This window comes from Narcine bancroftii, chromosome 5, assembly GCF_036971445.1.
Source record: "Narcine bancroftii isolate sNarBan1 chromosome 5, sNarBan1.hap1, whole genome shotgun sequence".
Lineage (NCBI taxonomy): Eukaryota > Metazoa > Chordata > Chondrichthyes > Torpediniformes > Narcinidae > Narcine > Narcine bancroftii.
In genome coordinates, this window is record NC_091473.1 from 21,723,993 (window position 1) to 21,736,540 (window position 12,548).

The 12,548-nt window shown below is 41.2% G+C and overlaps 1 protein-coding gene and 1 long non-coding RNA gene across 9 annotated transcripts in view; one reads left to right on the forward strand and one right to left on the reverse strand.

Annotated features, from left to right (window-relative positions):
- Positions 1 to 4,786, reverse strand: part of LOC138762637 (uncharacterized) — a 130,075-nt gene extending 125,289 nt beyond the window's left edge. For all 5 annotated transcript variants that reach the window (XR_011357003.1, XR_011357004.1, XR_011357002.1 and 2 more), the window contains exon 1: positions 4,704 to 4,786. This is a non-coding gene — a long non-coding RNA (uncharacterized lncRNA). The remainder of the gene's footprint in view (positions 1 to 4,703) is intronic.
- Positions 4,787 to 5,018: 232 nt separating this feature from the next.
- Positions 5,019 to 12,548, forward strand: part of apeh (acylaminoacyl-peptide hydrolase) — a 90,476-nt gene continuing 82,946 nt past the window's right edge. The window contains exon 1 of one of the 4 annotated variants that reach the window (XM_069936937.1): positions 5,019 to 5,088. In XM_069936937.1, coding sequence (XP_069793038.1) covers positions 5,068 to 5,088 — 21 coding nt within the window. In that variant the 5' untranslated portion in view covers positions 5,019 to 5,067. The other 3 variants (XM_069936938.1, XM_069936940.1, XM_069936939.1) reach the window with 3 other exon arrangements.

The window sequence follows — 12,548 nt, forward strand, 5'->3', positions numbered from 1 at the left end:
CAATGATGAGTGACACTACAGAAAAGAGGTGGAAAATCTTGCGGTATGGTGCGAGAGAACAACCTGTGTCTCAATGTGGACAAAAGAAATGATTGTGGATTTCAGAAGGACCAGGAACAACCACCCTCCATTGCACATCAATAATCAGAAATTATTGTCATGAACATGTCACAAAATAACACTGTAGTGCAATGAATGGAGAGCACCAAGTTCCTTGGAGTTCAATTAACTGGTGACCTAGCATGGACTCACAACATCTCCTCACTTGTCAGGAAAGCGCAACAGAAGCTTTCTGGGAAGACTCAAGAGGGCAAGACTACTGGCCACCATTATGTAAACTTTCTTCTGGAGATCTATCAAGAGTGTCCTGGCCATCTGCATCATAGTGTGATACGGTGCTACAGAGAAATGGATCGGCGGTCAATCCACAGTACCATTAGAGTGGCAGAGAGGATCGAGGGGGCTCTTTCCCCACCTCCACCCCCCATCAATGTGAACTTCTAGGATTGTTGTCTGAAGAGAATGTGCAAAATCATTGAGGACCCCTTCCACCTTACACACAGCTTCTCCATCAGGAAGGAGATACAGGAGTTTCAGAGCCAGAAACACCAATCTGAGAAACAGCTTCTTCCCATGGGCAGTGAAAATGCTAAACATTCAAAGGAACTATTCACACCAACCATCCAAGGCTGTCATATTTACAAAACAAACTTATTTATCTGTATATATGAATATTAGTTTGCAATGTATATTGTCTGTTCGTATGTGTATTATGTCTGGTTATGTGTCTGCGTATTTTGCACCGACTACCTGTTTCGTCAGGTTGGACTCGTGCAATCAGATGACAATAAACTTGACATTTCTGGAAGTGTGCCAGTGAGCAAAGGTCTTCTAACAATTTCACAATCAGCTGGAACTGGGGTTCAACAAATCCCAGCAATTAAAGAACCAGTTTTAGATAAACCTTGAAATAGGTGAAAATAGAAACTGCAATGGAAGTAAAACATGAAAATCCGCAGACACTGTGGTTGAAGAAAAAAACACAAACCTGGAGAAACTCAGCTAGTAAAGCAGTGTCCTTTATATAGCAAAGATAAAAATACATAACCGACATTTCGGGCTTGAGCCCTTCATCAAGTAATGGAAAAATATTGGCAGGTGTCTGAACAAAAGGGTGGGGGGCACGGGTGGTCACAAAGCAGAAGGTGGTAGGTATTGAAGGGGAAAGAGAACAGCAGCAATCAAGGGGAGGAGGGTTGGCGAGGTGAAGGGAAGGAGGAGAACTGGCAAAGGGACAGAAAGGAGGGAGGGGGAAGAGGAGAGGTTAGCTGAATCTTGAAAAGTTGATGTTAATGCCATCTGGCTGGAGAGTGCCCAGAGGGAATATCAGGACAGCAATGAGGGAAGAGGTGTGGGTGGAAGTGTGGCACCTGCTCCAGCCACAGGGGAAGGTGGTGGGGGGTTGATGGGTGGGAAGGGATGAGTGCACGAGGGAGTCACGGAGGGAGCAGTCCCTATGAAAGGCAGAGAGGGAAGAGGAGGGGAAGAGGTGTCTGGTAGTGGGATCCTGTTGTAAATGCCAGAAATTCCGAAGGATAATGTGTGGATGCAGAGGCTGGTGGGGTGGTAAGTGAGGTTAAGGGGGATTCTATGTTTGTTGCATCTGGGGGCAGAGGGGGCTAGGGCAGATGAGTGGGAAATGGAGGAGATGCGGGTGAGGGTTGAGTTGATGGAACGGAAGCCACATTTGTGGAAGGCAGACATTTCAGAAGATCTGGACTGTAAAACCTCATCTTGGGAATAGATGCGGCAGAGACAGAGAAATTGAGAGAAGGAGATAAAATCCTTGCAGGGGACAGCGTATGAGGAAGTGTAGACAAGGTAGTTGTGGGGGTTAGTGGGTTTGTAATATATGTCAGTGGAAAGCTTGCCTCCCAAGACAGAGACAGAGAGATCCAGAAAGGGGATAGTGTTATCAGAGATGGAGCCGGTGAGTTTGAAATTGGGGTGGAAGTTGACCATGAAGTGGACGATGTTGACAAGCTCATCATGAGTGCATGAGGCTGCCCTGATGTAGTCATTGATATACCAGAGGAAGAGTTGAGGGGCCTTTCCTTTTCTTTTTAAAATATTTTTATTAATTTTAATAATGAACTTATACAAAAAAATGTGCAATTCACTAAAATGATATGGATAGTTACACAAACTTAAGGCATTCAACATAATAAAAACATACAAGAATTATAAATCATATCCTTAATTCATATTCTAAATAAAATCTATCTTTTTTGGAAAAAAAACACACAAAAAAAATAGTAAAGGCGAAAAACTCAAAACCGCACTGCCAGATTCTATATCATTAGTATTAAAAGAAAAAAAGTAGAAAAAAAGTGAATAAAAAGAACATGGAAAAGGGACAAGTCATGTAATTTAATTACATTGAAGTGAAATTATAAATTAAGATAGTGAGTAATAAATGTCCCCATAACTTTTGAAATCTTGTATCTGAATTATTAACTGAATAATAAATCTTTTCCATATTCAAACAGGACATATGTCACGCAACCACTGATCAAGAGTAGGCAGGGCAGCATTCTTCCATTTAAGTAAATTCGCATGCCTCACCAAAAGAGAGGCAAAAGAAATAGCACGACTCTGAACCAGAGACAGAATCATTCCCTCCCATTGTACTGAAGAGGGCCACCAAAGGATTCAATGCTAAATCTATATACAAAAACTATGGAAAACCCTCTCCTCAGTATTATTCTAGACAAGAATAAGTCCAGAATATGAATTAATGACACTTCTTTGCTCTTACACCTGTCACACCTGTGGCTCATATTGAAATAAAAGCAAGACAATTTAGCCTTAGACATGTGTTCTTTGTACCACTTTAAATTGTAATAAACAATGGTGAGCACATAATGAAGAGCTATTAACAAACTTAAGAAATGTATCCCAATCCACATCCAATATAGTCAAATTTAAATCCTGCTTCCAAGCATTTTTGATTTTAACTAAAGAAGTCTGATTTAAACATAACAATTTATCGTAAAAATATTAAGCCTTTACAAGAAGGGATTAAGTTAAAAAAAACCTCATTTACAAAATTTGATTCAGACTCTCTTGGAAAATCAGATAATTATGATTCAAGAAAATGTTGGACTTGCAAATATCTAAAAAAAAAAGAGATTTGGCCATGTTACATTTAACAGAAAGCTGCTCAAATTATGCAAAATATTCACCAATGAACAGATCCTTAAAGCTTTGACTACTCTTCTATATCGGGGGGCTTGCCCGAGTAGGCTTGCAGCATGGATTGTTCTACAAAGCCCACAAAAAGGCAGGCGTAGCTGGGACCTATGTGGGTACCCACGGCTACTCCTTTGATTTGATGGAAGTGAGACAAGTTAAAGGACAAGTTGTTTAAAGTGAGGACAAGTTCTGCCAGGCAGAGGAGGTCAGTGGTCCAGAGAGAAGCGAAGGGCTTAATGGGGGAATGGAGGTGTACAGGGATTGGACATCCATCTTAAAGATGAGGTGGCCCAGTTTGGGGAATCTGAAGTCATTGAAGAGATCGAGGCCATGTGAGTTATTGTGGATTTAGGTGGGGAGGGATTGGTCCAGGGATGAAAAGATAAAGTCAAGGTAAGATTAAACTAGTGGGACAAGAGCAGGCAGAAACAATAGGCCTATCTGGATGGTTGAGTTTGTGTATCTTGGGTAGAAGGTAGAAACAAGCAGTGCAGGGATGGGAGACAATGAGGTTGGCTACTGTGCAAGGGAGGTGACTAGAAGTTGGAGATGGTGTTGGAGACAGTGGCTTGATATTCATGGTGGGGTCCTGTGGGAAGTTGGAGCTTGTCAACTTCATCCACTTTGCCACCAACTTTCACCCCAATCTCAAACTCACCTGGTCCATCTCTAACAACACTCTCCCCACCTCAGGAGACAAGCTTTCCACTGATATATATTACAAACCCACTAACTCCCACATCTACCTCACATCTTGTCCCCTGCAAGGATTCTATCCCCTTCTCACAATTTATCTGGGAGGGAGGGGGCAGCAGTGATTAAAGGGAGGAGGGAAGGCAAGGTGAATAGAGAGAGAAGGGAACTGGAAAAGTGAAGGGTTGAGGAAATCAGTCCTGCTGAAATTACTGCATCTGGTGCTCCCTTTGTGACCTTCTCTACATCGGAGAGACTGGGCACAGATTGGGAGATCACTTTGCTGAGCACCTTTGCTCTGTCTGTACCAGTGACAGAGACCTCCCAGCAGCCAACCATTTCAGTTCTATGTCACACTCCCATAGTCGCTTGTCCGTCCATGGCCTTAAGCACTATCCACCAAGACCAAGTGCAAATGTCAAACACCATTGACATCAACTTTTCTGGTTTCTGTTCACCTTCTTTCTAACCCCTAGATTCCAACACTCCCCCTTCTCCCTTCACTTAGCCTCTTGATCTCTGCTATCCCCTCCCTTCTCCACCTAGCACCTCCTGCCTTTGCCACCACCCATCCCTCACTCTTTTGTTCAGACGCCTGACAACATCTGACAATACCTTGATAAAGGGCTCAAGCCCAAAAAAGTTGGTCATGTATTTTTTTTTTTAACCTTTGCTATATTAAAGGACACTCTTTGACTTGCTGAGTTTCTCCTGGATCAATAGCAAATCCAGCTCTCATTAAATTGTAGTATTACCCCATAGAGTGGAACACTCCACCTTCTAGACCATCCAGCCTGCGTCATCACTCAACACACCCAGTCCGGACAGACGTGTCGCGTCGAGTGCTCCTGCTATTAAGCGGGGGGGGGGGGGGTGTGCGCGAGAGTTGCTCTCTGAAAAGAAAAGTTTTTCGATACAGAATCAATAAATTGCAATTTTGTATATCTGCCCTAAATATATAAATATGACTAATGCAAAGCACTAGCAACGTAAGGAATAGTGGCTTTGAACAAGATTCTACGTTCAAATGTTTGGTGCTTCCCCCCTCCCCCCATCCGATTGGTTGATCCCTCCTGGGTCTGTTGCGTCGAGCGACTCCGTCCGGATCGGTCAATAACCATGGCAACGAAGGGTCCCGAGGTAAGGGAGATCTCGTGTGGGGAGCCGGCTGCCAGCTTTGGTTCGACCCCCCCCCCCCCCAACACTCCCGCGCGCCCCCCGCTCAGGGCGGGTGTGAGAGGCCGCGTCCCGGGCCCTGGTTCTCTGGGTGCATGGGCTTTTCTGGCGGCTCGCCCGTTCCCGCGTGGCAGGTTCTCTGCCTCGGCTCGGCTCCCACCACTTTCTCGGCGGAAGTGCTGCCATGTCAGCCGCTGTCGCCCCCGACGCGACTTCCTGGTCAGGGGCCATGTGTCTGTGGAGCGACCTTTCTGTGGTGGTGGTGCTCCTGGAACTGAACGAGCGCACTGCTGGGTCACCATCGCCAAAGTAATCCATTCAACGCTTCTGAAGGCATGGAGGCGTCCTGAGATTGCGGATTTCCTTGTGCAGATTCGACTTTTCTGAAGAGAGCTACAGTTTCCGTCGACTTTCAGTGAAATTGAGAGGGCTCCAATCACCTTGCCTCTGATTGCACGGAATACTTTGTGCAAAACTCAGTCCCACACAACGTAGCAAGGGCTTCAGGAGGACCTGCATAAACACGCTCAATGTCGGTACATAATGGAAAATGGGAGTGTGTGCATTTTCAGTAAACTGTAATTTCAGACCGTGATGGGGGGGGGGGGGGGGATAATGAAAGCATGCATTCAATGGGACCGCTGTTCTTTACACCAGTCACTAAAAGGTAATGTTAAAGTGCAAGGATGAAGAAGGGTAAAGGACTTTATCACAAGGGGATTTGAGTACTGGAGTAAAGATGTTTTACTGCTACTGGATAAAGCGCATATGAGACCACATCTTTTCATTCAGGGTGTGCAACAAAGATTGAAAAACCTGATGTTTGGGATGGATAGTGTTTGAATAAATTGTGGAAACTAAGGTTGGTCTTCTGCAGATTTTAGAAGAATGAGAGGTGGTCTAATTGAAACTTAGAATATTCTTACAGGGAACTGAACCATTTTGTTTCCATTTCAGGGAATAAACAATCCATGCATGCCTATTACAAACCTACTGATTTACAATGGCCTCTTTCCATCCTGCCCCTTCTAAGGATGTCACCTCTTCCTCACAATTCCTCTGCCACATTTAATCCCAGAATGAGGCCTTCCATGCCATGACATCTGAAATGTCCTCTTTATTAAAGATGGATTCCCCTCACTGTTGTTGATAAAGCCCACAACCGCATCTCCTCTATTTCTTGTACTTCTGCCCATACCCTTCCGGCCCCCAATCAGGCAGTCCCTCTTTTCCCTACTTTCCACCCTACTAGCCTTTGCATCCAACACAACATCCTCCAACGCACCTGACAACATCAAACAACTATGCCATACTCATCCAGGCGCTCAAAAAGTAGACTGAGATTAATCTCGTGTTTGTCGACTGTAGAACTGACTACTAGCAGGTCATCTATGTAAACGTAGACAAAAGAAAACCCCCGAACCCCATCATCCATCAGACTAAGAAATGTTTGTGCCACGTTTCGTAAAACAAAAGTCCAAAAGGAGTCATGATGGCTGTCTTGTGTATGTCAGCAGGGTCCACTGATATTTGATGGGATGCCTGAATCAAATTGATCTTGGAGAAAATGCGACAACTATTAAGAGATGATGAAAAATCCTGGAGATGAGGGATGGGGAAATGATTAGGCACTCTATGGGCATTCAGGGCTCTGTAGTCTCCTCATGGGCACCAATCTCCCAGTGCCTTCTTGGGAACCATGAGGTGGGGAGACGACCAGTTGCTGTCGGACTGTAAAATGATTCCCAGATCCAACATAATGATCAAATTCAGCCCTAGCAATCTGCTGACGATTGGGGGGTGGGGTGGGGAGTGGCTGAGGCCAAACCGAAATGGGCGGTCCATGTGTTTGTATATAGTGGATGACGGAGTGTTTGACCTCAGTATGTTTGTAATTGGTTGAGTAATCTGGATACTCTCAAAGAAGGGCATCAAAAAGTGTTGTTGATGTGATCATAATGGATGGACTGACAAGTTGGTTATCACTGAAGATCCCCTGAACTGTGAGGCTGGTAGTGGAGTCAAAGCCCTCCTGAAATTGTTTAAAAAAGGTTTAAAATTTATATTTCTATAGCTTTATTTGCTCAAATGTTATCTGAACCTACCTAGTAATGGGTTCAAAGAAGAACAGGACGTGACTGACAGCTTCAGAACATCTATGCCTCCTTCCCCCTCCATGCCAGAAACCTCGTTCAATACTGATTAAATGCTTAAGATTTCAAGATCATGAGAAGATTCTCAAAGCAGCAGCCAAAGGAGTTAAGGAAAGAGCAGTACCACTTGAATATGAAGGAGAAAAGATTTTCTTTTATCCAGATATTAGTGCATCACTTTTGAGGCATAAGCAGGAATTTAACCAATAAAGAATTCTCTGGAAAAAGGGTTATGATTTTGTTTTGCATCATCCCGCTGCCATGAAGATTATGATAACAAATGGTGAAAATAGATTCTTTACTGACACTAACTGTACTGTGGACTTTGTTAATCAGTTGCCAGATATAAGAGCTGATAGAATTTAATAGATGATAATAGTTATCTTTATATATGCATGTAACTATTTCTCTTGTAAGTAAGGTACAAAATCTATATATATATATATAATATTAATTTTCAGAGGGTTGGTGGTTCAGGGTTTATCAACATCATATCAGATGTGTGTCTGTGCGCTAGCCACAGCCTGCAGTAGTAACTTGGGCAGTGTTTCAAAGTTATTTCTTAATAGTGATAGGGGGGTTTTATATTTTGTTTGGATTTTTCTCTAGATACGATAGTATCTATTTATCTTTTTTTCTATTTTATATATTTCTCTACTTTATTCTTTTCTTTTGGAGCTGTCAGCAAATCTGAGTCCAGTGCTGGAAGAAGATATTGGGATCTCTGGGGGAGAAAAATTGGATGAATGGGAAGAAGATAATAGATATGGATACAATGACAATCTGTGATAATGGTAAATGTGGTAAAGTTTGTCAGTATTAATATTAGTAGTTTAAACAACCCTGTAAAGAGGAGGAAAATACTTTCTTATATTTAAAAAAAAATGGACATAGACTTGGCCTTTCTTCAGGAAACACATTTAATTGATAAGGAGCATCAGAAATTGAAAAGAGATTGAGTAGGCCAGGTCATGGCATCGTCTTACAAAATTCTAAAGCAAGGGGAGTGACAATCTTAATAAAAAAGAATCTTCCAGTTGTAATTCAAAATGTCACAACTGATATGGCAGATAGATATGTAAAGGTACACTGTCAGATTATATTCTGAATCTTGTACTCTTAAATTTATATTCTCCAAAAATAGACGATGAAATGTTTATAAAGGAAACTTTTTTCAATTGGCAGACGCACACCAAAATATAATAGGAAATATACTAATTTTTGTCTGGATTCTGTTTTGGATAAATCAACAAGAGCTGTGGCCAGGACTAGGATGACTAATGCTACCTTAGTTTCAATGAGAGAACTAAATTTAATGGACGCATGGAGAAAATTACAACCGAGACAAAGAGACTATTCCTTTTATTCTAATAGAAATGATTCATACTCCAGGATGGACCTATTTTTACTATCAGTGCATTTACAGGATAGAATCATGGAAATTGAATACAAGGTGAGGGTCCTGTCAGATCATTCACCTCTATTGTTATCAATTGATATGCCTGATAAGTAGGACATGGTATATAGGTAGGATTTCAAACCAATGCTGTTGAGAAGATCTGGATTTTATGACTTTATGAGGAGACATATTGGAATCTCTGTGAAACCAACTCATTCTATTGCCAACAAATTTACTATATGGGACTCTTTAAAAGCTTATTTAAGAGGTCAAATAATTAGTTATACTTACAGAATTTAAAAATTATACAAGGAAGGTAGACAAATTAGCACAAGAAATATGTTATTTGGAGAAGGACCTACAGTTGAGAAGCTCAGAACAGAAGCAAAGAGTTCTTATCAACAAAAAGCTTGAGTATAGCACATTTTTAATAGAGGAGACAAACATTCATGGGTAAATATAGAGCTGCATAAAGTTAGAGAAAAGATAGCGGAAGACATGATATTCAAATGGAATTCAAAAATAAGACATTGTAGATCAAACATATTAGTACTTGGGAATTAGTTAATGGTTACAAAGGAAATTAATTTTGAATCTTGTTGAAAATGCCTCTTGCTCAGAACACTCTTACCAATCCTATATGACAATAAAAAATTAGAAAATTGATTCCAATGTGGGATTAAATATTTGAGGGACTGGTGTGAGCAAGGGGTATTGATGTTGTTTGATCAAATTAAAAATAAATTTGGGGTTTCACAAAAAACGTTATTCTGCTATCTTCAACTGAGATCTTTTTAAGGGACATATTGGGGCCAGAACTATTTTTGCCGCAGATTACTGGATTAGAGATTGTGATTCATGAGTGAATTACAAAGAAACTTATTTTTAAATTGTATCTTCTACTTCAGGAGGATTCTCTAAAACCAGATTTGAATAAATCAAAAGAAAGATGGGAATCAGATTTGGGAACTGAAATTGATCCTTTTTGCTGGGAGAGTATGATGGAAATAATTAAAATTCACTATAGATTAGTTAATTACAAATTTATTCATCAATTATATTTTCTTTCTTCTTTTTCTTCTTTGGCTTGGCTTCGGACGAAGATTTATGGAGGGGGTAAAAAGTCCACGTCAGCTGCAGGCTCGTTTGTGGCTGACCAGTCCGATGCGGGACAGGCAGACACGATTGCAGCGGTTGCAAGGGAAAATTGGTTGGTTGGGGTTGGGTGTTGGGTTTTTCCTCCTTTGCCTTTTGTCAGTGAGGTGGGCTCTGCGGTCTTCTTCAAAGGAGGCTGATGCCCGCCAAACTGTGAGGCGCCAAGATGCACGGTTTGAGGCGTTATCAGCCCACTGGCGGTGGTCAATGTGGCAGGCACCAAGAGATTTCTTTAGGCAGTCCTTGTACCTTTTCTTTGGTGCACCTCTGTCACGGTGGCCAGTGGAGAGCTCGCCATATAATACGATCTTGGGAAGGCGATGGTCCTCCATTCTGGAGACGTGACCCATCCAGCGCAGCTGGATCTTCAGCAGCGTGGACTCGATGCTGTCGACCTCTGCCATCTCGAGTACCTCGACGTTAGGGGTGTGAGCGCTCCAATGGATGTTGAGGATGGAGCGGAGACAACGCTGGTGGAAGCGTTCTAGGAGCCGTAGGTGGTGCCGGTAGAGGACCCATGATTCGGAGCCGAACAGGAGTGTGGGTATGACAACGGCTCTGTATACGCTTATCTTTGTGAGGTTTTTCAGTTGGTTGTTTTTCCAGACTCTTTTGTGTAGTCTTCCAAAGGCGCTATTTGCCTTGGCGAGTCTGTTGTCTATCTCATTGTCGATCCTTGCATCTGATGAAATGGTGCAGCCGAGATAGGTAAACTGGTTGACCGTTTTGAGTTTTGTGTGCCCGATGGAGATGTGGGGGGGCTGGTAGTCATGGTGGGGAGCTGGCTGATGGAGGACCTCAGTTTTCTTCAGGCTGACTTCCAGGCCAAACATTTTGGCAGTTTCCGCAAAGCAGGACGTCAAGCGCTGAAGACCTGGCTCTGAATGGGCAACTAAAGCGGCATCATCTGCAAAGAGTAGTTCACGGACAAGTTTCTCTTGTGTCTTGGTGTGAGCTTGCAGGCGCCTCAGATTGAAGAGACTGCCATCCGTGCGGTACCGGATGTAAACAGCGTCTTCATTGTTGGGGTCTTTCATGGCTTTAATGCCATATAAATTAATGAAATAATCCAAATTTTCCAAATTTATGTTTTGGATGTTGCACAGAAATTGGTACATTTATACATTCTACCTGGTCATGTACCAAGGTGACATCATTTTTGAAAGATGTGTGCAAGTTTTTGGAACAAATCATAAAAATTGTTTACTATTAACACCTGAGCCTTTTCTTTTGGGAAATGTATGTGATTGGGAACCTTAATTGAAGTTATCAAAATATCAATTAAAATTTTTTAAAGTCACATTAGCGGTGGCCAGGAGGTGTATAACAATTACTTGGAAATCTGAATCCCATCTTAAAATTGATTGTTGCAAGAGGGAGATGCAAAATTGTATTCACTTAGAAAAGGTGACTTATAATATTAGAAATGGGTATGATACATACTTAAAAATCTGGAAACCATATTTAGATATTATGGGTTTGGATATCTAATGTTTTCTCTTCTACACCTCACCACCACTTTTCTTTTTTAATCTTAATGGTTGAACCTTATGTTGGTTTAATTCTGCTGTGTTATTAATATCCTGTTTTTCTTTTTGGGAGGGTGGGGGGGGTAGCTATCACAGTAACTTTGAACATATATATCTGCATGTTTTTTCTTATACACTTTTTTTCTCTTTCACCTTTATGTACTGTACAACCATTTATTTTTAAAATTCTATTTTGATAATTCTAAGTATTGTTTGGATACATTTCTATATTATATTGTACTGGAAACAAAACTATAATTATTTTTTTTTAAAGATATTACAAGCTGGGGGGAAAAGCTCATAAGGTCCTATCTTGGCAACTGAAAACAATAGGTTTATCATTGAAACAAAAGCCAATAGAATCTCTTGTAACCACAGGAAATTAATGAGGCCTTTAAATTATTTTATTCCAAATTCTATAAATCGGAATCTCACAGAGATATTAATAAAAATACATGATTATTTGACACAATTGGCTTTTCCTAATTTGGATTTGGCTTAACAGATGGAATTAAATGCACCCTTTATTCAGTTGGAGATAGAGGAGTCATTAAATTAATTACATATTAATAAATCTTCTGGCAAAGATTGTTTTCCACCAGAATTTTATGAACAATTTAAGGATTTATTAATGCCTGTCTTTTTGGAGGTATTGAACCAGGCAGATGGATCATATACTTTGCCAGAATCCTTCTCAACAGCAATAATTACAATAATCCCTAAGAAAGATAGGGACCCATTCAAACCGTCATTGTATATGCCAATTTCTTTGTTAAATACAGACTACAAAATACTAGCCAAAGCTTTGGCAAAGAAATTGGCAAAATTTTTGCCCAAACAAGATTTGTAAAGAAAAGACAATCAGCAGACAAGGTAACAAGACTGCTTAGCATAATTCATTTGGCACAAAAAAAGAGGTGAATTAAGATTGGAATTTGCATGGAGTGGAAAAGGCCTTTGATAGACCTGAGTGTGAGAAAGTATTGGAGAAATTTGGATTAGAATAAAATTTAATAAACTGGATTCGAGCTCTATATAATGAACCCAAGGCTAGAGTTGTGATGAATGTTCAAGTATCTCGAACATTCTCACTAGATCCAGCAGACAAAGATATCTGCTATCTCCAGCTCTCTTCGTATTGACCATAGTGCCTCTGGTGGAAATTATTCAACAGGACCCAGACATGAA